Raw genomic sequence first — 27988 nt, 5'->3', positions numbered from 1 at the left:
TCGTCACTTTCCACTGAAAATTGGAAAATGTGTAAAGTACAAATTACCTCAAAATTGTACTTAAAGGGGGCGTGACACGGCCAAAACAGCTAATTATGGCTATCAAATTAGCTATTTTTTTAATGATGTCATGTACCCCCATGTTAAATTATCCAATCAAATTAATTTATTGTAGTTACTGTAATGAAAGTAGTACTTTCTGTACAGTAACGGCAATACATTAATTTGATTGGGCTAATATGGGGGGAGGGGCGGAGACTCGCGGAGTCAGTTTACAACACTGCTTTCTACTTGCATGAAATGTTTCCTTACCCAGCCTCATTCAGTTGAAAGGACTTAGTTGAAATCACATTTGATTGATTGAATACTTTAGCAGTTCGCAGAAAAAAAAAAAAGAAAAGCACAGGGACCCACGAAAGCACATTTGCTTGTTTCCATTGGGGTCCTTTGTACTCATTTCATTGAACAGGAAAAAACAAACACTCAAGTCATCACACAAAGATGTAAACGCTAGCAGTTTATTTGAAAGTCTCAATCAACATGAGGTAGATCAGAGGATAATAGATATTATTCATTGAGGGCCTTATTTATGCTGGATACCACGGTAGTGAGGTCAGACATATTATAGGCCTATAACAACACAATCACATTAAGCAAAATGTCTACTTCATCATACAGTACAATCATACACATTGCTGATCAACACATTGTGAGCTTGTAAATTGGCTATTTTGTCGATTGGCTATATTCATTATTTTAAAATGGAACGGTTTTGGACATACACGGTCTGCCCCTGTAGTCTAGAGCAGGGGTCTTCAACGTTTTCAGGCCAAGGATCCCTTAGCTGAGAGAGAGAGAGATGAAGCAGGGACCCCCAAAGTACTACATATTGTATACAATTGATTAAAAATGTTCATAGATTTCTTAGACAGCTTAGACTTGTTTGACAGCACTGTCATCATGTTGGATGACAACACGTGTATTTTCAGACATTGAACCACTTGAACTATCAAATACTCTGCACTTCTTGTCCCTCTACAAACCTCTTTGCCAAGAATAGCCGATCTACAAGCTTACAACGCCTCGCAGTAAGCTTGTAGATCTGCTATTGTTGGCTAATGTTCCACTCAGAATAGGGATGCTAGGGTTCGAGTGGTTAGTGTAAAAAGAAAAAAGGGGTCCCGGACCCCCTGTTGAAGACCCCTGGTCTAGAGTCTGTGTGAGTGGTCTGTTCCATGTAGTCTGGAGGCTGTGTGAGTGGACAGTCTGTCTCTTTGGTCCAGAGGGGGTCTTCAGTCCATCAGGGTCCTGGAGGTCCCAGGGAGGGCTTTGTCCCAGAACCCATCATCCACTGTCTCCCCACGCTGAGCACAACACACAGCTCCATCCATCCTGGACCTCCGTCAGCTCACCTTACTGTCCATCCACCTTGTCTGAGAATACAACACAACAACATTACTGTCATCCACCTTGTCTGAGAACGCAACACAATAACCTTACTGTCTATCTGTTTATTTATTTTAGCAACAGGGGTGCTATACAGTTAATCGAAATTAAAAGATTTAAATCGATAATGATAAATAACCAATTAACCAATTTCAATTAAATAATCCGATCAGATTCTTCAACATAAAAAAGGTGAAATAGCCGATCTAAAAATGTACAATGTATTGTGATGTGACATATTGGCAGCTTGTAAATCTTATTATTTATCCAGTTTCCCACAGTAGTAGAACCTTTTATTTTTTTTAACATTTTTGCCTATTATAATAATATGCCAAAAACAGGGATGATTGAAGTCTAACATGTTTTTTTCGAGCGGTGCTAACCGCTCCTACATCTGGCTGTGTGTATGTATGTCCATCACACTGGGGGGATTTACAATAATGCTCCAAACAAGCAGATTTTTGATGCCAGATCAAAGACCATCAGATTGGGCAGTGACCTTTTCTTTTTTCTCTCTCCACAGAACCAGACTGCTTGTACCTTTGGGGATGAATTTCAGGGAGCTGCTGGATATTCAGAGGTTTGTACCTTTGGGGATGAACTTCAGGGCGCAGCTGGATATTCAGAAGCGGGACTGTCCCTGGCTCGGCCCGTCGTTGATGAACTCGTGGCCCAGTCCATTAGCACACTTCCCACAACGCACCTGGAGAAACATGACGACACCGACATAAGGAACCATCACACGCTTCGGGAACATCTCGACAAAAAGACGAGATGACGAGTGGTGCCAGACTCTGCGCCTTGCGTTGAAAAGTTGAGAATATAGTATAGAACGTTTACGTGTGTCTAAAACCTGATACAATGTTGTCAGCCTCTACAGTACATCCCTTATTTTAGTTTGACCATCTCTTTTACTTTGAGTTCTATTTTAATTTTCACCTGGTGTTCTCATCAGGATGGGGGGGACAGTTATTTTAGAAATATCAACAGAACAGAATATAATGAACATCTGTATGTAAGCACTCAAAACAAGCATTCATTTGTTGGTCCTATGGTGAACGTTGACAACCTGGGAACATTTTAGTATTTTTACAGATATTTGTCTCGGGACACACCTAGCTTAGAACCGGGACGTTCCCGTGCCGAACGGGGGACCTCCCGGTCACTCACGTATTTAGTCTTGCGTAGCCAGACAACTATTCCAACAATCTCTGAATGCTATATAGAGTCTGTGACTCTATATAGCACTGAAATCAGAGTAACGGAAGCTGGCATTTCCTTTCATGAAAACATATTTTAAAATATAATTTCTGCTAAAGCAGCAATGCTTAGATCATTTTTATTTAAGTGGGGAGGAGGCTTCACATCCGCTTTATCGCTTCTCACGCCGGATACTCATGATCAGAACCTCCGTCTCCCAGACTGTATGACGGGAGCATTTGCAAATTGTGCATGAGAGTCAACAGTCTGGCCACGCGACGAGACTGCTCACGTATACCTTAAAAAGTTGGGGTCTCTCCTCGTTTTTGGAGACGCTGTCCTCATGGATGGTCTCAGTGAAGGCCGGCCAGGGGGAGGAGTGCTCATACTTAGACCTGCTGGAGAACAGCTGGTGATCACACTTCACACACACATACATGCCTGCAGAGAGAGAGAGAGAGAGAGAGAGAGAGAGAGAGAGAGAGAGAGAGAGAGAGAGAGAGAGAGAGAGAGAGAGAGAGAGAGCAGAAGGATCATGAGAGAGAGATGATGCTTCTGTCATCATGACATTAAGCAGAACTCAACTGAAGCACAGCTTAAAGGAGTCATCCAGACCAAAACACATATAGGGTTAAATCTGTCTTTTATCATACCCCTTTATACCTGCTTTAGTCGATTTTTTTCATAGCTGCCCCTTTTGCTAGATTTCGGCTGCCCCTGTTGCTAGATTTTGCGGGCCCTCTCATAACTAACAGAGTGTATATAGCCTTTATACTAGTGCGGTTATTTCTTCAGCTTCAAAGTTAGTATTTTTTTATTGGATTGTGTTTACACAACGTCCTGAGACCAACCAAACCGCTGTTTTGACCTCACAGGCACCCTTACTTGTCAAACGGCTTCTGCTCTGCACCAGAGCAGGGAGAGGAGAGGCTAGAAAGGGAGGGGAGGGAGGGGTCGGTTTGACAAGTAAGGGTGCCTGTGAGGTCAAAACAGCGGTGTGGTTGGTCTCAGGACGTTGTGTAAACACAATCCAATAAAACAATACTAACTTTGAAGCTGAAGAAATAACCGCACTAGTATAAAGGCTATACACTCTGTTAGTTATGAGAGGGCCTGCGAAATCTAGCAACAGGGGCAGCCAAAATCTAGCAACAGGGGCAGCTATGGAAAAAATGGAATAAAGCCTGAGTTCGATTCCCACCGGGGGACGCTGTGGGCGTGTTCTCTCCACTGCGTCATCAGTGCCCACACCCTGGGTGAGGTTGGCGAATGGGCCTTTCTGTGTGGAGTTTGCTCCTAGTCCTAGGGTAGGTAGTAGTAGGCATAGACATAGAAGTAAGCAATTTACCCCGAGTGAGAGGACATTATGCTCTCATAATGTCCGCAGTGAGGGTGTTATCGGACGAGGCGCAGCCGAGTCCGATAACACCCTCACTCAGGACATTATGAGAGCATAATGTCCGACCCCGAGTGGTAAATAGCTTTTCTACCACTTTTTCCCGTATACATGAAAGAAAACACATAGTTGTAACTTGCAAGGATCTTAAGTTACAATCATTATTGCCTATAAAACTTCCGCGAGACAGCAGATAGTTCCACAAACAACATCTTCTACTCACCAACAGATGGCGCCAACTCCATACTAATCCATGCGTCTAGCTTACAGCTAAGCTAACGTCAGTTAGAAGTACCGTTCCGGCCGTAAATAGAGGCTGTTCGCTTCCAGAAAGGCATAGGTTCAGAGAAAAGGGGCTTTAAAGTTGGCGGATTGCATTGGATCCAAATAAATCGGCGACTATAGCATGCACGTTAGTAAACATAGGACCGTTGCCACCGTCATTTGTTGGTTGGGGGAAAGGTGTTCCGACTACCTCCTGAAGTCCCCGGATGTACACTGAGGTGCATTGATCTCGGACAAGTCCTCATACAACTTTGCGGCAGTTGTTTTGTCATAACCTCCGGAATTTAGCCAATCAGAATCCAGTATTTGAACACGTGACTAGAAAAAGTGGTAGAAAGGTAGACGCCTCCTTCGGCTAGGGGGCGTATGCATTGAGCAACTAAGGGAATCTTCGTCGCTTCCGTGTTCATTGCTTCCGCGTGCGTCACACATACGGAAGTCGCTAAGCCAATCAGAGGCAGGTAGGGGCTGGTCTTTACGTATGCAGCCTATAAGAACAGCTGAGCAGCGCAACATCGGAACTGGCTCTGTTGAATTGAATTGTGGTCCTTGGATAAGTCACGGAAAAGACACGCTGTGATTGGCCAGTAGTCACTTTGACTGACAGCGTTCCCTTAGTTTTTTCAGGAAGTCCGGACTAGAACTTTTGCACATCGCTCCAATTAACTGCAGAGGCGAACGAGGCATCTAGCTCTTTATATCTGTGGTAGTAGGTACCCTCACAAAAAAGCAGTAATCCTGGTGAAAAATCTTCTATTAAACTGCCTCCCCCTGGCTAGCCCGGGGCACCTGATGGAGGGGAATGGAACTGGTTCCTTCCTCGAGCTACGGCCAACCGGGGAAGCTCCCCCCTGCCAGGTGATAAGAAGTGGCCTGCTCACTCCTCATGCACTGAAGGAAGCATGAGCTTAGGTTGGCAGAGGGAGTGCAACGCCCCGGATTACAGCTGGACTGGAGACTGACATTCAGTAATTGGTTCTCGTGATAAAAATAAGAACATTAATGTATTACTATGATAATTATAATACACTAATATATTATAACAGTGATTATAACACAATATAATCTAATCAATATAATATATTATCATGTATTACAACATGGCCTGTTTGGCCTAGCTCAGACCTACACTAGATTTGATATTTTTTAGCACCACGTTTAGTACCACTTTCACACCACTCTACCCAGGTCCTTGTAGTGGAAAAACCTGACACAAGTGGGCGGTGTGGAGTGGTGTGTTGTTGGGCCATGTCAGTGGAAAAGGTGCTTTACGGAGGAGGCTGGTTGACGAGGCTTGGCTACCTGTACAGAAGATGTCACAATAAATACCAACCTTTATATTAATATCACCTACTTCCCTATAGCCTAGGATTATAATTAAATGCCTAACAACCAAAACAAGTCAAATATATGTCATATTAATATAGTCCCCACACTCTCATTGTATCTGCTTCTTACCCAGATCAGACAGTTAACTCAGAGAGTAACTTTATTTTAAAATATCACTTTGTTAGGAAGTTTTCATCAGCTAATGTTTGGATTGATTGAGTTATTTATTGATTGAATACAGTTTGCAGTTAGCAAAAACAAAAACAAAAAAGCACAGGAAAGGTAGTACAGTTCAATGCAAGGTCTGCTAAGAGGATTTAAAACCCAAGAAAGAAAGCCCATGGCTTAATGTTTACCTTGGGACATTACTGAGTAGTAGCTACTCATAGAAAAACCCTCTCAGGTTGGTAAATCAATACCCTGCTTATGTCATCAGAAAGTATAGGTTAACTATGTCTCCAATATCATGAGTTCTGCTGCCCAGTGGTGTAAAGTAACTCAGTTACTTAAGTAAAGTTTCTAGGTATTTGTACTATTTACTGTACTTTGCTGAGATACTTAAAGTGCAATCTGGGAACCCATCGTCAAAGAAGAAAGGGCGAAGTGTGGTTCCTGTGGAAATAAGCCTCGGCTTTCTAGGATCTCCTTTTAGTTGACCTTGTACCAGTGATTTGTACTGTCATAACTGTACTTTTTTCTATTGCAAACTTCTAATAAATTCTTCAATCAATAAACAAAAACTTGAGTAGTTCCAGTTTTCAGTACTTTTACTTCTCCTCCACTACATCTCAGAGGCAAATATTGTACTTTTACTCCACCACACTTTAGTTACTAGTTACTTTGCAGACATAAATGATTATATTATAAAACATACATTAATCCATTTTAGCCCTATTTATACCTGTAGGCTATTTGAAAATAGCAGATCTACAAGCTCACAACCGTTGTGAGATTGTAGATCTACTATGTTCAAACAGTTTGTACTTTTAATTTTGGTACTTAAAGTATATTTTGATCCCAATACTTTTGTACTTTTACTCAAGTACATTTTGAATTCGGAGCTTTTACTTGTAACAGAGAGTATCTCTACATTGTTTTACTCAAGTAATATGTCAGTACTTTTTCCACCACTGGCTACCTCATGTCTTAAGCCATAGGCTATTACATTAGGTAACATTATTTTCCATCTCCTTATTTTAAAGTAACTACTATTCACTGTTGTTAAAATGACATAATATGAATGTTAGAATGATCAGACCTGGTATGAAGTGGTCTTTAAACGGCTCATCGCAGGTAAAGGAGCAGAACGACATGATGATGATGTATGATGACTCCTCTCTTCTCTTCTGAAGACTGTCTTTGCTCTGCTGCTGTTTCTGAATCTCCGAACTACACTGAACTTTCACCAACAAACTACAACTAGTTCCTCTTCCTTCCTTACAATAAACGAGTGCATACCGCCACCTACAGTACCGAAGTGGTATAGTGTCCTATATTAAACTTTGCCATTGGTGGGGGGAAAAAGGTATCAATACTGCAATTTTAGTAGAAGACCTGGCCCCAAGTGAACGGGAGTGACGCAACTCTCCATTATAGGGCTCTGGATGGCACCAATGAGTGACCAGCTTGTGAATTAGCATTGCCATGTCCGCTTATTATAAGCGATAAGTGTTTTGTAATAATTATTTATTTGTCCCCCAGCCACACTTTTTTTTGTGTAGTCGCTTATGGGCTCTCAAATTAATATACAAGGCTATTTGTCCACTGACGCCCATCTGAAAATGTTTTTGTGTCAGGGGGTCAATGCCATGCCATGCCACGCGTTGTGACTGAGCTTGAGGTTTAAAGAAAGTGATCATGTGCAAACTTACTTGAGTAATGTAGCCTACTTGAAGTACCAAAAGTAAAAGTACTCACTATGCAGAATGTCTCATTTCACATTATTCACAAGTGTGCAAAAGTATGACAAATCTTTTGAAAATAGCAGATCTACAAGCTGGTGCTTTGCATCACTCGAGCTTGTAGATTGGCTATTTTCAAATGGGCAAAATGCATATAGGGTTGAGGATGTTAATGCATGTTTTGTAATAATAATCAAAATCTACAAAGTAATTAACTAGAAAGTAAAGTTCCCAAATAATTGTAGTGGAGTAAAAGGTAGTCTCTGAGATGTAATAGTGGAGTAGAAGTAAAAGTAGGCCTACTGAGAATTTGAAATAGCTCCATTAAAGTAAAAAAACATACCTAAAGAAATCTACTCAATGTAGTCTAATGAATGTATCCTAGTCGAACACCATTGATTGATAGATTGATTATCAATTTGGGATGCTCCTTTTAGGCAGGGTGTTTAACTGTACTTGTACTACTACATTCTTTTAACATATGCATAGTCTATATACTCGTTCTGTTCTCCACTTTTGTCTAATAAAATAATCAATCAATCAATCAATCAATCAATCAATCAATCAATCAATCAAAATACTTTATTAGAAGTTTGCATAGGAAAAAGGTACAGTGTTTCGTGAGTCGTGACAGTAGGCTACAGTTCACTGGTACAAGGTCAACTAAAAGGATACAACACCGTCCTCAAGAAAGCTTTTGGGCTTGTTTTAATTGGGGTCCTTTTTAAAACTCATATAACATTGAATAACAGACAAATGAAACACAGAGTGGCCTACTTTGCAGAAGCTATTTAAGAGAGAGACAGTAGTAAAACAGAAAGGATAGGATAGGCTTTGTTTTCTTCTTTGTTTTCTTCTACCAATTTTCGAGTAGCAGCTTAATTAATTGTTCCAAACCCTCACTGGTTTAAAGGGCTTAACTGGTTGTTTCATTTAGGCCTCGTTGCTTATATTTCTCTCGCCAAATCTGGCAACTGCGTGGATTCCACGCACCAATCAGATGCTCTGAATTCTCACAGGAGGAAGTATAAATGCCAGCAGCGCCACATTTGTTTGTTTGTTAGACTCGCTGTTGGAAACTGAGCTGCTGCTGCTGTGAAGAAGATACGTTTGGCGCTTGTTTCGCTGCTCTCTCTCTCTCTTTCCACTTTCCAGTGTCCAGTACTGCAAGCAAACAAACAAACAAACAAACACGTCTAGGCTACTACTGCAGCAACATGGCTGAGAACACATTCCCCATGTACAAACTGGACCAGATTGTGGCGTTTTATCGTGCAGAGGTCCTGGATGAAGAAGAAGGGAAACAATTCACCAAGAATGACCTGAATCCCACAGTGAAGGTAGCTATTATTGTTATTATTGATAAACCACAAATCCTAATACCTCTGGTCCATATGCTATACCACCAAAATGTGGAAAGCCTTACCGAAGGCCATAAAGGAGTGTGGATCACTAGCATCCTTTAAAATTGCCCTGAAAAACCACTTGCAGACAGCAGCCGTTCGCAACTGGTAAAAAATGAACCTAGCCCAACCCTACCCTCCCCTGCCCCTTCTTTGTACCCTGCTAGAAAAACCAGCACAGACCAGCACAATTTTCATGCTGGTCTGTGCTGGTCTATGCTGGTTTATGCTGGTTCATGCTGGTCTGTGCTGGTGCTGGTGCTGGTCTATGCTGGTCTGTGCTGGTCCCATGCTGGTCCACCAGCACAGACCAGCACCAGCACCAGCACAGACCAGCATGAACCAGCATAAACCAGCATAGACCAGCACAGACCAGTACAGACCAGCACCAGCACAAACCAGCACATGTTGTGTTTTACTGCTGGTCTGTGCTGGTGCTGGTGCTGGTCCAGCATAGACCAGCACCAGCACCAGCACAGACCAGCATGAACCAGCATAGACCAGCACAGACCAGCACCAGCACAAACCAGCACATGTTGTGTTTTACTGCTGGTCTGTGCTGGTGCTGGTGCTGGTCCAGCACAGACCAGCATGAACCAGCATAGACCAGCACAGACCAGCACCAGCACAAACCAGCACATGTTGTGTTTTACTGCTGGTCTGTGCTGGTGCTGGTGCTGGTCCAGCACAGACCAGCATGAACCAGCATAGACCAGCACAGACCAGCACCAGCACAAACCAGCACATGTTGTGTTTTACTGCTGGTCTTTGCTGGTGCTGGTCCAGCACAGACCAGCATGAACCAGCATAAACCAGCACAGACCAGCACCAGCACAAACCAGCACATGTTGTGTTTTACTGCTGGTCTGTGCTGGTGCTGGTCTGTGCTGGTGCTGGTCTGTGCTGGTCTGTGCTGGTCTAAGCTGGTCATATACAAATAGGGACAAACACCCATTTTAACTAACAGGTTCCAGTGGCGCCGAGGATAAGTGCAGGACTGAAGTGCCAGAGGTAGTAAGTTCGAATCCCACTCACACCCACAATGTCAAAAATAATGTCACATAACAATCTAATAAGGTCAAATACAGAACAGGATTCAAGCACCAGAGCAAAGAGCAAATTAAACCAGCAAAGACCTGGTCCACTTCTCAGGGGGGTCCCCCGGGGGTCCCTGACCACACCAGCACAGACCAGCACCAGCACAGACCAGCAGTAAGCGCTGGTTTGTGCTGGTGCTGGTCTGTGCTGGTTCATGCTGGTTTAGATGGTGGGACCAGCACAGACCAGCACCAAAACACAACATGTGCTGGTGCTGGTGCTGGTCTTACTGCTGGTCTTGTGCTGGTTTTTCTAGCAGGGTATATACTGATTGTTTTAGACTTACTGTATTTTTTTTTGTTTTTCTTTACATATCTACTGCATAGTACTGTGTTCTATTTGTCTGTCATTCAATGTTATATGAGATACTTCAATGGTTTCCAGTGGAAATAAGCTTAGTCTTTTCATGGATCTCCTTTTAGTAGACCTTGTACCAGTGAACTGTACCGTCATGAAACTGTACCTTTTCCTATGCAAACTCCTAATAAAGTCTTCAATCAATCAATCAATACTCCATGCTGCCTTGACCCTTGTCAACATGTGAATGAAGTGTTTGCTGTGTTGTAAAAAAAATATGAAATGCACTGTCCAAAACATCCAAATGAAAGGTAATGGTTCTCAAAGTGAGGTCCAGGCAGGGACCCTTTGGGTTACTTGAATCACTTACAAGTGGACTCTTATTGATTGATTGATTGAAGGCTTTATTAGAAGTTTGCATGGGGAAAGGTACAGTTTCATGACAGTACAGTTCACTGGTACAAGGTCAACTAAAAGGATACAAAAAAAAGCTTTGGGCTTGTTTCAATTGGGGAAGAATACAGAGCTACAGGTCTGTAATTCCTTGAGTGTATACACATCTACTCGAGTTATAGATAGATTTGTATACACTCAAAGAGTGAAAATCTTTGAGTGAACACATGGAACCAAATGGACCCTAGGGGGTCCATTTGGTTCCATAAGGGTCCATTTGGTTCCATTTGTACACTTTCAGAGTTATGGGGTTCCCACTTCTTGGCATTTGAACGTTTGAGAACCAACATATTGCACTTGAGTATACTATTTCAGCCTTAAAATGCCAAATGTAGGAGTACAGATTTGATGACAGAAGCAAAGTAAGACATCCTTAATAATGACTTATAATCTGGGCGTCCTCCACCAGAAAATATTTAACATAGTAGATGTAATTGCCAAGCATCCTGGCAAATCCAGGAGCATTGACAAGCCTGCCCAATTGAGCGTGGACAATTTGGCGAGTTGGATTTTTGGCGACGTGACCGGTTGCCCACTGCATACCTACTAGTTAGTCTCACTTCTCAGGCTGAAATTACGGATTTGGACGGACGCTGTATAATGTATATTATGGTTATTACTACTAAGGAGTCAGTGAACTAGATGGTCAATGAAATGTGAAAATGACCGTTTGTCTCCCTTTCAGCCAGAGACTGTGCAGATGCTGTTCATGAGAATCTTGCAAATGGTGTACACCAGTTTCAGACCCGCGTGTCTCCATATGGTAAGGACTGTCTGTTCTTATTAGGACTACCACCAGTAAACCCCCATGATTTTATGATGTCATGCTGACCATGGCTACACGGAGCTGGATTTTTCATATATCCTGGTTTTTCAGATATCCACATAGAAAAATATCTAGGTCCACACAGAGCTGGATATTTCATATATCCCGGTTTTTCAGATATCCACATAGAAAAATATCTAGGTCCACACGACAAAGATATCTAGGTCTAACAAGCACACACACAGTAAAGTCTTCAGAGATATCCGGGTATCATGACTACACGGATCCAGTGAAGCGGATATTTTTCAGTGTCTCCACTTATTTATCCGGATTGAAAAATATCCAGATTCACTGCCAAAATATCCAGCTTCGTGTGGCTACAAGCCCCAACAGCACCAAAAAATGTCTAGATTCACAAATATCCAGCTCTGTGTAGCCTTGGCCTATAATCTGTGGTTTTCGATCAGGCCTTTTGACTCTGAGGCTTTCAGGAAGTAACCAAAAATACACAGGGAAGGCACATTTGCATATTATAACCACACCCGGTGGTCTATTAGAGTAATGTTAACTCCATCGCATCGCCAAAAGAACATAACTCATGGAATCATTCACTTTTTTCTTTCTTATCTTTGTTTCCTTTTTTCCTTGAATATTAATTGGATGGGCATAATAAGCTTTGGTCAGTATCTTGTTGCCTGTATTCTGTATGTCCAACTGTTTTGTTAGTCATGATGAGATAAGATAAATTAACTTGACGCAAGCAAGCACATTAAATGTTCTCCTTGAGAAACTTGGTTTGGTTTTATTTTTCCTTTCTAAAGATCCCGCTAAAAGTCCAAGACGACATCGAACATCCAGCACTACACGAGCAAGCCGCCGCCATCCTGAGCCTGTACCAATGCATGTGAGTAAATTGACGTTTCTCATAGTAAACTCTGACCTTCGGTCACAATAAAAAACGACGGGCACTTGGCGCCTCGCTGTAAACTTGTATATCTGCTATTTCATTAATGTTTAAAGCATAAAATAAGGGTTAAAGTGGTGAGAATCTGACATGACAAAGAGCTGGATTGTGATCATTATGTGCATAATGGCTGAGTTGGATTTCATGTTCCCATGCAGCTTATGCTTGTACATCCTAATATACTAGTATAATAATAATAATAATGTATTTATTTTATTATTCAGGCGCCGTTTTCTACCCACATGCCTCGTGTTTGACTTCGCCCTGAGTGACTTGCTGGCTCCAAGTAAGTCACTGTATTTCTGAACCATTCAAATGATTTACACTTCATCAGCATTCATTGGTCAGTCAACATCTGGTAGCAACAAGTGTGTTGATTTTATTTTTAACCCATTAAGACCTGGAACGCATTAGAACTTTGAAGATATGCTATTTTTGATCCCCATTCTATAAATGTCTTCCAAATCCTTCTTCTAAATCAGTGCTGCTCAAACTTTTTCATGTCAAGGCCCCCCAAAATTACTTATTTGGCCGCAAGGATTTGCACAAACGTTCACGCCTTTTCAAAAACAGCAGATCTATAAGCTTGCAGCAGCTTGGCCCTCGGTGCCGTGTTGTGAGCTTGTATATCTGCTATTTTTCAATGACTAAAGTGTAAAATAATTCCAGGTCTTACTTCATGGCGTTTATCGCTCTCCCTCTGTGTCTCTCTGTCACTACTTTTACAGAACCAAAGAAAACGGCCGTCATCCTCAGTGGCATCATGAACTTCCTGCACTTCAGGAAGAACAGGATGGACTTCATCCAGGAGCACGAGGGCAAATTCGTATGTCCATCCTAATGGTCTCAAGACAGTACAGATGACTTGTATGTCTGTCATAATGGCCTTAAAGGACAACTTTAGTTTTTTTACAACAAGGGTTCATATTTTAGATTGTAATTAGAGAAAAGAAAAAGTGAGTGTTAATGTTTTCATTTGCTTCGTTCTATTGTTTTATCGCGTTTACCGTGCTAAAATGTGGGGCATGCGTACACGTGGGGGCATGAGTACAAGTGGCTAAATATGTCTTTTTAGACACAATAAGCCAGCAGTTTCTTTATTGCTATTTACAGTAACACTTCTAGCCCCCATAAGTCACATCCAACCATGAAAGATTGAATTGTATCTTGGGAATGGGCTTATTCTGTGTAAAATGACATATTTAGACACTTGTACGCATGCCCCCAACCACTGAAATAAGCATCTCTAAAACAATAGAAAGAAGTAAATGAAATCAATTTAACACTCATCTTTTATATTCTTTAATTACAGTCTAAAATATGAACCCTTGTTGTGAAAAACTAAAGTTGTCCTTTAAAGGAGTAGTTCACCCCCAAAATGACTTTTTTTTTTTCTTTTTCTTTTCCTGTTGATTACTCACGCCATAGAAACTTGAGTTCAATCATATGTTTTGTTTCTTGTGCATTCCTAAGACAAAAAAAATTGGATTACAATAAATGTACCCCCATTGATTCCGGAAGGGGAACCAAATGCATTTGGGTCCCCATCCAAAATCAATGGGGGGTACATTTACTATAATACGTCTTTTGTCTTAGGAATGCTTAAAATACAGAACATATTTGTGAAGTCTCTATGGCATGAGTAATCGATAGAAAAAAAGGAGTTTTGGGGGTGAACTACTCCTTTTAAGACGGTACAGATGATTCGCATGTCTGTCATAATGGCCCTCACCCATTTTCATAAACCAATTCCCTGCTTCAGTGGTTCTCAAAGTGGATTTCAGGGACTCGGGGTTCCTGACTCTAGAAGAAAATGACTTGTTCAGAGTTATTGTGATTATATTTAGCCTAAAAACGACAACTAAAAGATTTAGGCTAGACTAAAACGGTTTCAGAAGACTAAAACAGGACTAAGACTAAATGGTGTTATTCAAAAGACCAAGACTAAATCAAAATTTGCTGAACAATGTACACTGATTCGAGTAAGAAGCAAATGTTTGTTTTACTACTTTGTTTTCCCAGAGGGCGGAAATGGACAGCTTTCGAGACCTCACCAAAGCCACTAAAGAAGTGGAGAAGAAGCTCAAGATTCTGACGCAAGTAATTTGCCGTACTTGCATTTGGGAAATTTTGGGTAGTAGCCTTGAACAGGGAGTTATTACTTTTTCTTCTTTTTCCTATTCCTGGCAAGAGTTTTGGATTATTTTCTCACCCAATTTAGGGTTGATGGACAGACTTGTTCACTCATTAAAATGTGGGCCTTAAGACTGTAACAGTGTTTAAGGGACGTATAATTAAACTTGACCTTGAACTACTGGCTGTCAAAAATTCTGTTGCTCCATTAAAATCCTGTCGTCCCTCTCCCATGGGTGGTGTCCTGGCTGTTATAATGACAAAGGTACAAATCTTAGTTTCAGGGACATGCTGGGCCCCTGATTCAGCCTGGGAAAAAGAGTTGGAGAGGCCCTCATTGTGCGCTGCTGCGACTCAAAAGATTTGCCATTTCAGATCATGACAAGTGACAAGCCAGTGGGCCAATTACATGAGTTATATTTCGTCGTTGTCGGGTGCAAACCTTGTATGTCCAAAACGGTTTTTGTATTTCTCATTTTAAAAATGATTTAAACTTTTCCCAATGGCCAGCACGTCCCTGCTTGGTTTTACCAGAGAAATGAGTGTTCTCTCTCTCTCTCTCGTTATGCGTGTTCAGAACCATCCCTCCAGAACAGCAGGAGGAGGCTAGGGAGCTGAACTCTGCCATCACTGAACTGTCTGCTGCCAACATACAACAATTCCAACAAGTGGTGAGTAGCAATGGAACAAGAGTTCCTTCCCACACCTTTTCAAGCTGTGCAAAAAAAACAAAGTTTGGAACAGTCTTATATGGAGATCTCCAACGTTATCGATGTGACGTCATAGTACTGACATGAATGTGTTGTCCTTCCAGACAGCGGTGAAAGAGGACATTGATGAGTGGAGACGCAAGATGGCGGAGCGGACTCAGGCCCTGGTATGTGTCCCTACAGTAGATGTTTGTTAATAAATGCCATTTACTGTAGGCCTAGAACCATTTCATTCTTTAACTATTGAAAAGAAATCGCACCCGTGCGGAGTGAGCGGTGCAAACTAATTCCTGCGCAAATCAGTGTTGATAGGCATGCATGGCAATATTCTTTTTGTTGTGTATGATGTCAGTCTAGAGGTCTGCTCAGACTATATAAGTCTTTATCGTCATTTCTCATCAGTTAGTTGACCAAGCTACGGATTGTAACTTAAGACGTAAGAGTGTCATAGTGTAATGATAAGTGACCTTATTTACCTCCAGAGAGGCCTCCAGAGAGGCCAGAAGAGGCCAGAAGATGAATATTTTAGTTTTTCAAAGTCTGTAAAAAAAAGTTTGTATTTTATACTTTTATTAGCTGCCTGTCATTTATAACCTGTGAAATTATCCACAGTCTGTCTAAAAGTGTGGTTATTTTATCGCTTATCAGTGATATTCATCTAATACAATTTTGAAATTCAAATTCAATGGCCTAAAGGGTGAACCAATCGGGTGCCTCCGTGTCTATGACATTGTTTTTTATGACTTATTTTCTGTGGCCTAAACGCGTTCTAAATCAGGGTAAACCAATCGGGTGCCTCTGTGCCTATGACATCATGGACATATCAACAGAATCGAAGTGTTTCATTGGTCTAGTTAACTCATGTTATCATCATTAATGACATCATAATTTTGGTAAAAAAGCGGTCTATAGGAGCGGTTTGCACTGCTCAAAAATAGCAGATCTACAACCTCAGCGTGGCACAGAATGGTAAATGGTGCATTTATAAGGTGCTTTTATCCCAGGTGCTTTACATAGATTCTGCATTACATTCACCATTCACGCTCACATTCATACACCGGTGGCGGAGGAAACCATGCAAGGCACCAGCCTGCTCACCGGGAGCAACTAGGGGTTCAGAGTCTTGCCCAAGGATTCGAACTGGGAACCCTTCGTGCTCTAATAACAGTTTCTCTACCCCTGAGCTATGCCGCCCCTATGCCGCTACCGGCACAGAGTCTCGTGCTGCGAGTTTTTACTGATTAGGTGTTCGGCCTACCCATGTTATATTTCTCTAGATTGATATTTCTATGCATTTGATGTGTTGATGTATTACCTTGCTTATTGTAAGTCGCTCTGGATTAAGAGCGTCTGCTAAATGCCTAAATTGTGTTTGAATGGTCCTGTGTGCCCCCAGACCAGCACTGGTTGTTAGTGTTGATGTTTGAATGGTCCTGTGTGCCCCAGACCAGCACTGGTTGTTAGTGTTGATGTTTGAATGGTCCTGTGTTCCCCCAGACCACCACTGGTTGTTAGTGTTGATGTTTTGAATGGTCCTGTGTTCCCCCAGACCACCACTGGTTGTTAGTGTTGATGTTTTGAATGGTCCTGTGTTCCCCCAGACCACCACTGGTTGTTAGTGTTGATGTTTGAATGGTCCTGTGTGCCCCCAGACCAGCACTGGTTGTTAGTAGTGGCGTTTCCATAAACTTAATCGAATTAGGGAAGCGAATTATCAGAAATACGTATTAAGACAAAGCGAATTTAGCATGTTTCCATTTGCGGGTGTCATTCGAATTAGCGACGTCGCAAGAGTTGATCGGGCTGATTTTTATCAGACCGAACCTGAGCACTGCACCGTCTGGCGTCTGCACGTCTGACTGCTGTGACTCGGACGCTGTCTAGTAGTGGGAAGAAGGTGTTATCATCATCATGGCCCCAAATAACTTTTAAATACAATTGGCGACGAGTCTCTTACGAAATTGGCAAGAGTTCCTCTCAATACATAAAGCTACCGGTTCACCGGGAAAACCGCGGTCGCGTCGCTGCAGTTGCACAGTGCATGTTTTAGCGTCCTCTGGAAGGTCAGGTGGCCGATCTGCAAGCTCTCAGCACGGCGCGGAGACGTGGATGCGAGCTGCTGCATATATCTATGAGCTGCTGTGCCTGTGAGCTTGTAGATTGGGCACGTCAGGCACGCAACACCGTGGGATGGGATGAGGAAGGGTTCGCTCGCCACCGATGGCTTGAGGTGAAAACGGGAGGAATTTACACATGGTCCGTGTCACTCCGTGTGTACCGAGGTTTGTTTTGTGGGCTGAATTTTTCAGACCGAGAGACGTGAGGGCACTGCTGTGACTCGCTGCACACGCATCCCGATTCCCGACCCAGAGCCAGTCGCGACGCACCGCCGCGGAGAAAGTGCGGCCGGCGGGAGCACAGAGCAAGCGACCCCGGCCGGGGCGCCCCGAGTCCCCGAGCCGAGGCGGCCGCCCCCCCGCCTGGTTGAGTCCTCCGGGCAGACTGCATCCTGCAGCGTCGCAGATGCGAGCTTGTACGGCCACTTTTTCCACGCGCAACGCGGTGTGATGACGAAGGGACACTCTGTGTGTAACAACCGATTTGTTTTGTGGGCTAACGCTATACAATGGACGTTAATTAAGCGGCGGGGGAAAGTGTTATTGGAGGACGATATGGACCAGAACGTCATATTTTATTCGCATTTATTGTCTGACCCGTTTCCATTCACTTAAGCGAATTTAGTTTATTCGATTAACCCTCAAAATCCTCCTCCTCCAAGCGTATTATCTTTTTTGCGGATAATGAAAGTTTATTCGCAAATTGAAGTGTTTCCATAAAAAGATTTTGCGATTAAGCCGTTAATGCGCAAAAAGTAGCTTTATGGAAACGCCACTAGTGTTGATGTTTTGAATGGTCCTGTGTGCCCCAGACCAGCACTGGTTGTTAGTGTTGATGTTTTGAATGGTCCTGTGTGCCCCCAGACCAGCACTGGTTGTTAGCGTTGATGTTTTGAATGGTCCTGTGTGCCCCAGACCAGCACTGGTTGTTAGTGTTGATGTTTTGAATGGTCCTGTGTGCCCCCAGACCAGCACTGGTTGTTAGTGTTGATGTTTTGAATGGTCCTGTGTTCCCCCAGACCAGCACTGGTTGTTAGTGTTGATGTTTTGAATGGTCCTGTGTGCCCCCAGGCCCAGCTGAAGGTGAGCGTGGTCACCACAGTGGAAGAGAACGCAGCGGTCCAGTCTCAGATCGTGGAGTCTCCAGAGGAGCTGAAGACCCAGATGGAGAAGATGAGGGAGTCATTGAAGACCATCCAGGCTGCCACGGTGAGTTAGGGCTGCATGGTGAAGACCATCCAGGCTGCCACAGTGAGTTAGGGCTGCATGGGAGCCATATGGAACAATACACCAACACGGAGCTTTGTCATCAGCGCGTCATAGCTGGGGGCGGAGTCAAGCGTGGGGGAAATATTTAACAACCCCCATTAGTAGAATGGGGTTTTCCGTGTTTTTCAAATCCGATTTTTTAATAGTATAGCGATGTTTTAATTAATTGCAATGTCTTACATTGATTCCTTGGTTGCCAATGGACAAAAAATGATGCATTTAAAATTAAACAGCATTGGGATTAAATATTGTCTGATATTATTAAGGACTGGTCGCATCATCAAAGACCATGGGTTATCTAGACTATCCGTCTGGTATTAGACACTGTTAGGTGATAAATTAAACCTATCATATCAAAAAACGAAAAGCACAATTATTCAATGATGGTTATAGAGCGCATTAAATGAATTCCAGTTGTCTACAGCCATTAACAGCTTGTTATCATGCAAGGATTTACACACTGACACAACGCAACACAACACAATCCTATCCTAAATAGTTTCAAACCTGCAGAAAATACTTTTAAACTGGCGTCGATCCTGCCATATATTCAAAGATCAGGTCTCTATCCTACTTGAACTCACTACGATGTGTTCTATAAACAACATTGACGACTTAACGACTGTTGTTTTTTGATATTAGAGTAAGTTTAATTGATCATATATTGTAATTGTGTCTCTACCAGGTGATTAAAGACATAATGTAAACAGGTTTTGTAGCATAGAGGGAAGAGGGGGACCACGGGTGCTTATATTGTGCAACTCTGACACATGCACGGGGGATAATCTGAGTCTGATTATAAACCACTTAATTACATTGATTCCTTACTGCAAATGCCTGGACAAAAAACTATCTGCAATAGCATCGGGATTAATTGTTGTCCTTATAGGACTGGTCGGATCAATGCCATGGTTATCTGACTGATTTAATCACCTGGTAAGAGACACACTTTCACATTTTCATGAACATGATCAATTACACTAATCACAATATCAAAAAACAAAGGCCATTAATTCAGCAATGATGTTCATGGAACACGTACGGGAAGGACACAGGAGGAGGATGCCATTGTAAGTGTATTAGGCAATGGGAATGGATTTAGACCATATTCACGTTTCAAATCTATTGACAACTAATGGGCCTGGCTGTTGGATTTATATTGTGGCACGTTTAATTGATCATATCTCATATTAATATTAGTGTCTCTACCAGGATTGAAATGAACACTGCATGTGCAAACATGTTTTTTTTTGTAACACAGGGAGTAGAGTAGATGGAGAGAAAAACGGATCTCCGATCTCATCTCATGGTTGTGTAACTTGGATAGCCTACAGAAACGACAGATCTCCATCTCAGTCAGTGCTTGTGTAATTTGCGGGGAATATATTAATCTGACTCTGATTACAAACCACTTGAACTCCGACTTCTATATCCTATATGCCAGGGAGAAGATAACCTAGCCTGGCGGAGCCCGACGTTATTATCTGTGTCCAACCTATGTGCGAGCTTGTTGATTTTTGGCACGGCATAGATTGGCAAAAATAGATTTGGTGTAGTAGACTGAATATGTGGTCAACGTATAAAGAGTAAAATTGGGTCCCGTTTTATTCCAGAGGTTTTGATGAGGCAGGAGTAGTAGTTTAGACGAGGTGGCGAGGTACAGTAGCTCCGTGCTGCACAGCGGTGCGTTCAATCAATCAATCAGTCATCCATAATAGGCTTGTTATCTTAATAATAAGTGAACTTTACGACGGCGAGTGAACGATTGCGTTCCAGAAGTCCTTCTGATGGATTTTTCTTGGCTGTCGAGTGTTTTATCGTCCAAAAAAATCGCTCTGAACGTGATTAAAACGATAGTGTACTGTTTACGCTGTATTAAGTCAATGGGGAAAGGCGGTTTGTTTTCCCCCACGCTCAAAGCGGATGTGACGTTTATGGGCGTTCCTTTCTAGCTCCGTGTTGGTGTATACGATATCAAGCTGTATTTGTTTGTTTATTTGGATCCCCATTAGCTACTGCCTTAGCAGCAGCAGCTACTCTTCCTGGGGTCCACAGATAAAAATACATTACAAAAATTAATACATTTCACAATACAATATAATAAACAGTTAAAAATTGTCAAACTACAACCAAAATATAAAACAAATAAGTAATTATGGTTAGTATTACAGAAGTACTTCTTAATGATATCTCAACAACCCAAAATAATTAAAATAAATGCAAATAAAAATACATTACATTCATTCTATGTAGAAACATTAAACATTGTACATTGTCGTGTTAGCCGTGATCAAAGGCAATTTCCATTTGATATTTCTTTAATTTCTTTTTAAAACCAGATTTAGTTTTTGCCTGTATGATTTGTGATGGGAGACTATACATCTCGTTCATAGCTCTATACATGACTGTGTTGCATCACGATACACAATCTTATCACGATTATATGGTTATGTTTCCAAGTTACTTAACAGTAGGCCTACAACCACCTATAGGGTAACAAAAACTAAAGGAAACGGGAGACCAGTGGTCCTAAAAGTGTGGCCCAGGGACTTCCTCTGGGTTCCTTTTGGGAGGTCTTAATTGACCCTTACAAGTATGCAACTCTTGACCGTATAAAAATGAAACCAAATGGACCTCTAAAGACAGTATACATTTGGTTTCATTTGTATACTGTCAGAGTTAAGGGGTGACATTTTACTACTACTACTGATTTAGATCTTGTTTAAATTGTCTTCCTACCAGTTGAAGGCAGATGATCTAGTTTAAATTGTCTTTCTACCAGGTGAAGGCAGATGAGTGGCTGGTGGAGATGCAGATCAAGGCCCAGGTTCTGAGGCACTCAGACTCTGAGGTGCTGCTCATCCACAGCCTCCTGCAGGACCTCCAGACTGGCCTGGTGAACAACACACAGCTGCAGCTGGAGGTGAGCTGACGGCCGGCCAGCACTGCTGCTGCTTCTGCTGCTTCTGGCCTTGTTTTTTTTATAGCCTGGCTGGATTTGTTTTGTTACATCGATTCTCAGTCTGGCAAGCCCTCCATTTGACTGGTATTTTCGGAACGTCACCTGTTACGTAGGCAAAGTCGTTGCTGGATGTTGGGCTTTGGAGAAATATGATTGATTAACTGGCTGACTGGTTGTTCGGTTGACTGAGTGATGGGTGGGTTGACTGTTTGGGGTTTAGCTTCCTGTTTTTCCACAGATGTAGTCACATCTGTAATTAAAGTGTTCTATTATGATGAGAGCTTTACATGGCGAACAGGATAAGGAAAGCCACCATCAAACGATACTAGTTCCTGTGTTCCTGTGTACCAAACCACAGGCACCCACGCTTTCTGAGAAAAATAATCATGCATATTATACAGTATGCACAGTTTTTTTTCCCTTCCTCTTTGTACCAATGGAACCGGTTCCATTTTGTACACTGCTGTAGGGTCTATTTTGCATAGTACAGTGTTCTATTTGTCTGTCATTCTGTTATATAGATTATTATGACTAGTGGTGCTGAAAGTGCACATGATTGCAAAAAAATAAATGGAAAAAAAAGCACTCCCTTTATTTTTTTGCATTGAACCAATTATTTCTTTCCCAAGGAAAGATCACTATTTTAGCACTGAGGTATTACTGTAGCTAAAACCCAGGAAATGTTGTCATACTGTACTAATTCATAGATTTAACAACTTTGGGACATTCTGCATAATGAGAACTTTTGGTACTTTGGCAGCATTTGTAAGTTTTTAAATTTATATTACTGGACTTTTAATTGTAACATTTCTACAAGACTGTATTGATACTTTTACCTTTTCATGTAAAGGAAATGTGAGTACTTTGTTTCCACCACAGACATAAAAAAGGTAGACGCCTCTTCTGGCTCTATGGTACCCGTTTCGCATTGATAGGCATTTTTGATTGACAGCCTTGGAATTCTTCTGTGTGCGTAACAGACACGGAAGGTCGGTAGGCAAGTCAGAGGCAGGAGGGGGCTGGTATTTTCGTAAAAGAGCGTTTTTTTTTGAGTGGCAGCCTGCACTCGACACTTCCGCTTTTCTGCCTATCAAGTTGGACGGGTCGCTCCAATCAGCTGCAGCGGTGGACGAGGTATCTAGCTTTTCATATCTGTGGTTTCCACCACTGTGTGTCTAGCTGGATGAATGTGCGGTGGAGTTGGAGAAGGAGCAGAAGGAGATGAAGGGCCTGCACACGGAGCTGGACAGGGAGAAGAGGTCTCTGGCCATGAAGAGGGACAAGCTGTCCAAGCAGCAGCTCCGCCGGAGGAAGAACAAGGAGACAGCAGAGCACCATGTTCAGGACGTCATGAGGTACAACTACAGGGTTTTCTTTTAGTTAGCAGGGGTCTTACACAGGGTGTCTGGGAACCCCTAGGACAGGGGTTTTCAAAGTAGGTGACGGGGCACCCTGGGGTGCCGCGATGGCAGTCCAGGGGTGCCGTGAGATAATTTGATAAAATTTGGAATTTATTTGGACACTTGAGAAAAATATTTTGTATCATTTTAAACTTGAAGTACAAGGTTATTTTCAGTCAGTTCTAACCAAAATGGCTATTATCTCAACGTTTTCCTCGCAACATAATCACTAAAATATCGTCACTGTCGGGCAGAAACCTTGTATCTCCAAGTTTCAAATGTGTACGTCTTTTGGTAAAGCAAAGCCCTGCTTCATCATACAAGACTGTCGTACACAACTAGTGAAAACAGCCGATCTACAAGCAGAGGCGTTGTGTGCCTATAGATCTGCTGTTTTCACTAGTTTAGTACATTTTATAGATGATAAATACAAAACCAACGGTTTTGGACATACAAGGTTTCCACCCGACAACGACGATATGCTATAAATATAAGGTGCTGGGAGTGAAAATTATAATGCCTCGGATTAAAAAAATATATTTATGGGGTGCCCTGAGAAGTTTGGGAACCCCTGCCCTAGGGGGTACTTGTAGTTACTACAGGAGGTCCTCCAAATATTTTTATATTAACTTGAACCCTAGTGTCCATATTCTGAGAACTGTTAGCCAAAAATGGCAGATCTACAAGCTCACAACGCCTCGCGCTGTGAGTACTCCAGTGTTTCAACTGAAGTCAAAGTATCATTACTGCAACAAAAACATACTGTTTAAGTAAAAGTCTGTTAATTTAAAAAGTAAAAGTCTGTTGATTCAAAAAGTACTTGCGCATATACAAGTACAAACTAAGGTTTGGGGTTATCAAAATGTAGTTCACAAGTTTTCACATACAATGATTAAAATCTTCTGGCAGATCTACAAGCTCACAATGTATCTTTAAATTCAGATGTTGGATAATTCTTTTGTGGCTTTTGTGTTAACCACATGAACCCTTTTGTCCAGAAATGTGAGCATGTTTGGGGTTATGAGATTTGGTGTAGAGGGCAAAGTTGTACTATAGGGTATAAGAAGTTTGATACTTTATTAGTCAGAAATGTAAATGGCACAAGGTACAGTCAGACACGTATAACCTGAAAGTCCTGGGAACTTGTTTCCATTCTAGTCCTATTATTACATTTAGTTTTTGCAGTATTGGCCCATTTTAAAAGGCCAATAAACATTTAATGTCAATCCCCATATGTGCAGACTAAATGACAGTGCATTCGATATGTTATGAGGTTATTAGCTTTGAGCTTGGCTAAATGGATGTTTTTGGTCTACTCATAATTAGAAAAGTAATTCAGTGTTTTTAGTGATGGTCTTTTGTAAACCTGTGATCATCCTGAAAAGGTCAAACAAAAGTCGTGTTCTTCATGAAACGTCTCGTCCCCGACAGGAAGTGCGACCAGGTCCATGACAAGAGACAGGAAATGGCCGAGGAGATCCAGGAGATCAACAACGAGACCCTGCAGCTCAAGGCCAAGATGCAGAGCCTGTTGGACAGCTGCAACAAGGAGACGCGCACGGCCCAGGTACGACACGGTCTTTCCAAGACTTCTGACAAGCCCTTAGAACAGTGGTTCTCAAACGTTGACATTTCAAGGTCTCCCCTTAAAGCCTCATTCCCACTGGACGTGATAACGATATGTCGACGTTCACATTAATCATGGCGGCTTTATCGTTGTGGTGTGGACACTGCCATCCACTTCATTTGAAAACATTTTTTTTTTTTATCACGCCCAGTGGGAAAGGGCCTTTACTCTGACTGTGTACAAATGGAACCAAATGAACCCATAGGGGTTCATTTGGTTCCATTGTACACTGTCAGAGTTGGACTTGTAAGGGTGCAATTTAAGCCCCCCTAAAGGAACCCACAGAGTCCCTGCAATCCACTTTGAGAACCACTGCCTTAGAACATTTATATAAGCGCCATGCAGTGAACCAAAAGGGGTTCCTGGATTAAAAAGTAAAACCCCCAAAGGGGGTTTCTCGTGTAAATGGTCATGGAAAAATCATGGACAATCAAACTTGTGAACGTTTTTAAATGGGCTAGGATGTCCTTGTATTTTAGGTAAAAGCTTTACTGTTTTTCTTTCTGTTTTGTACTCTTAAAGGGGAAGACCACCCATTTTCAATATTGAACTATGTCATTAATATACCTTAGAGGAGTTGTGTGGAAATAGAAAAAAAGTTCCCCCTCTTCTGTGTTGCCTAGAACTGGAGGATTGATTTGGGGGTTTGTATTGTAAAGTACAACTTGATGACATCACACATTGTACTTTACAATACAAACCCCAAAATCAATCCTCCAGTTCTAGGCAACACAGAAGAGGGGGAACTTTTTTTCTATTTCCACACAACTCCTAAGTTATATTAATGACATAGTTCAATATTGAAAATGGGTGGTCTTCCCCTTTAATGTTTGCTTTTTTTGTGTCATGTTTTCTGTATTGGGGACTACGGATGGAAAATGGCTTTCTTCTTAAAGCCGGTGTATTTACTCTACAAGTAACGTTCATTAAGCAAAGTATAAATAAGTCTTGACTGGGAAGTAACGTCAGTGTTTTATTGTGTGCAGGATCTGTACGAGCGTCTGTCTGCGGCTCTGGATCAGCTGCACAAGAGAATCGAGGCGGGACAAGATGACCTGCAGATGACCCTGAAAGACAATTAAATGTTTGTCTATTGTGCATCTTGTGTTTTTTCTTACATTTAATAAACTTTTGCATTTGGAAGAAAATAGAAAGTTGTTCAGTGGTCACACATGTTTAAAGGTGATACACCATGCATTTAAAAAGTATTTATGTCATATTGTTTATATCCCAAAAACGTTTTTCAAAAGGTTTGAGGCTAAATTACCACTCCTGAATAGAGAGCCTCTCATTTTTGAATGGCTCAGAGCATTTTCAGCTGCAGTACCACCTTTGGCCTGTACCCCCCCCCCCCCCCCCCCCCCCCCTTTGTGAGGATAGAAGGTGCTAGTGGGACCCTAAAAAAAGGTTTTAAAATAGGAAAAGTGAAATTTCATGGTGTATCACTTAAGTGAAGCTAAACATTAGAGAAAGTTGTTCAGTGGTCACACGTGTTTAAGTGTAGCTAAACATTAAGTGAAGCATAACCTCATGCTTGCGTCATAGGAACGAAGAGGCCTAGATATGCAGACAGCTGTGAACTGGTAACCATTGTTTACTTTCTAGTGTGGAGTTTTTTTACCAGTGGTCAAATGTACTTTTATCTTCAGTAAAGGGTACCAAAACTGCAACAATGTTCTGTTGGGGCACGGTCACGGTAATTCTACCTATGAGGTTGGATTCTGCCAAATGCATTTCAATGGGAATAAAACCGCAAATGGTTTGCACAGGACCCAAACTAGTGAAAACGGCAGATCTACGAGCTTGAAGATCGCCTATTTTCATTACTGGAACGTTTGGTTTCTAATTTAAGGAATTTCTTATTTTTTTCTATTCATGAAATTACTGAACAGATCATAGCATTTTCATTCATGAAAATAAATAGCTTTGAAAAAATATATTTTGAAATGATGAAAAGCTGGAAAATGAAGGGACCCATAAAAGCACTCAGCTGCTCATTAAGGGTGCGTTCATTTGAGTTATTTTTAGCTGTAAAACCGTGGCACACCGTGCAAGTGTGATAGTGATACTTTTGTGGTAGATTTACTTTTCCTATCTTGGGTTCAAGAACAAAACACAACACACCTTCTACATAATTTTCTAACCATTAATCATTTCCTCCTGATCTCATCAGAGTTCTGAGAGGCGAGTAAACTCAAACTGATACCGCTGTGGTTTTCCTGCTCTAGTTTCGAGGCAGTTGGCATGCAAGGTCTTAAACTTTTGCAGGTCACACAGAACAAATGAGAAACGCCAGTGGATGAGAAACACCAGTGGATTTATCTGCAACAAATGGAAAGGATGTTCGCTACTCTGACTCTTGAATGAAGAGAGCATCTTTCACGACTTTTCAGAGTTTCAAGGCATCCTTTGTAGAAGTTGTGTCCCACTGTCCATTCGGGGTGCAGGGCGAATGCTAGTTTGTTACGGCTCGTAGTTTGCAGAGAATAATAGAAACTAGGACAATATAGGAGAAAACTGAATGATATGACCCGACAAATGATGAAACAAAGACTGAGAACTTAGGTTCAGCCATGAAGAAACGGAGCAGAATCATGAAGAGCCGAGGAAGATGAAAGGGTGGCATTATGCAATCTCTGAAAACGCACTGATTGGTGAGAATTGGAATATTTAAAAATAATCTCTCTAGTTATTTGGTTCTAACAAAAGCTCAATAGCCTCTATAGATGCTATCTTCTACCTGCCATTGCAACTCAGCACTTTGCAGCACAAAAGGGTAATTTCTTAACTGGAGACAACAAAACATACATTAACAACATATACTGTATACAGCCCTATATAACATTTCGGCCATTTGAAAACGGCTCATCAACAAGTTCAAATGCGAGCTTGTAGATCTGCTATTTTTTTTTATTATACATTTGAAAACTTGTGAAATGGGATATCTGCATTATGAGTACTTCTACTTTTGGTACTTTAAGTACATTTTGCTACCAATACTTTTGTACTGTAACTCAAGTACATTTTGAATTCTGGACTTTTACTTTTAACAGTATTTTCTACATTGCAGTATTGATACTTTTACTTGTACATTGCTCTGTATTAAGAGTGTCTGCTAAATGCCTAAATTGTGTAAATTGTCTCCATTGTCTATCCATGTTCATAACTTGTGAGCTTGTAGATCTGCTATTTTCACAATAGAGATCTGTGTTGTACAACATGTAATGCCTCA

The 27988-nt window shown here is 41.7% G+C and overlaps 2 protein-coding genes across 2 annotated transcripts; one reads left to right on the top strand and one right to left on the bottom strand.

Annotated features, from left to right (window-relative positions):
• Window positions 1–2068: 2068 nt before the first annotated feature.
• Window positions 2069–6969, bottom strand: LOC308283575 (methionine-R-sulfoxide reductase B1-A-like; the record flags this gene model as incomplete). Its single annotated transcript, XM_080724014.1, has 3 exons — window positions 2069–2149; window positions 2945–3087; window positions 6915–6969. The coding sequence occupies 3 exons, from the start codon at window positions 6967–6969 to the stop codon at window positions 2069–2071; spliced, it is 279 nt and encodes a 92-aa protein (XP_080580140.1).
• A 1805-nt stretch (window positions 6970–8774) lies between these two features.
• LOC308284009 (kinetochore protein Nuf2-like) lies at window positions 8775–25838 on the top strand (the record flags this gene model as incomplete). The annotated part of the gene is made up of 13 exons (XM_080724531.1): window positions 8775–8897; window positions 11494–11571; window positions 12396–12478; window positions 12763–12824; window positions 13267–13364; window positions 14561–14634; window positions 15249–15342; window positions 15486–15548; window positions 18570–18707; window positions 21550–21690; window positions 22909–23084; window positions 24561–24696; window positions 25743–25838. The coding sequence occupies 13 exons, from the start codon at window positions 8775–8777 to the stop codon at window positions 25836–25838; spliced, it is 1362 nt and encodes a 453-aa protein (XP_080580657.1).
• Between the last annotated feature and the right edge of the window lie 2150 nt (window positions 25839–27988).

This window comes from Nannobrachium achirus (genome assembly GCF_963921795.1).
Source record: "Nannobrachium achirus genome assembly, chromosome: 4".
NCBI lineage: Eukaryota > Metazoa > Chordata > Actinopteri > Myctophiformes > Myctophidae > Nannobrachium > Nannobrachium achirus.
This window is presented reverse-complemented; position numbering and strand designations above follow the sequence as displayed.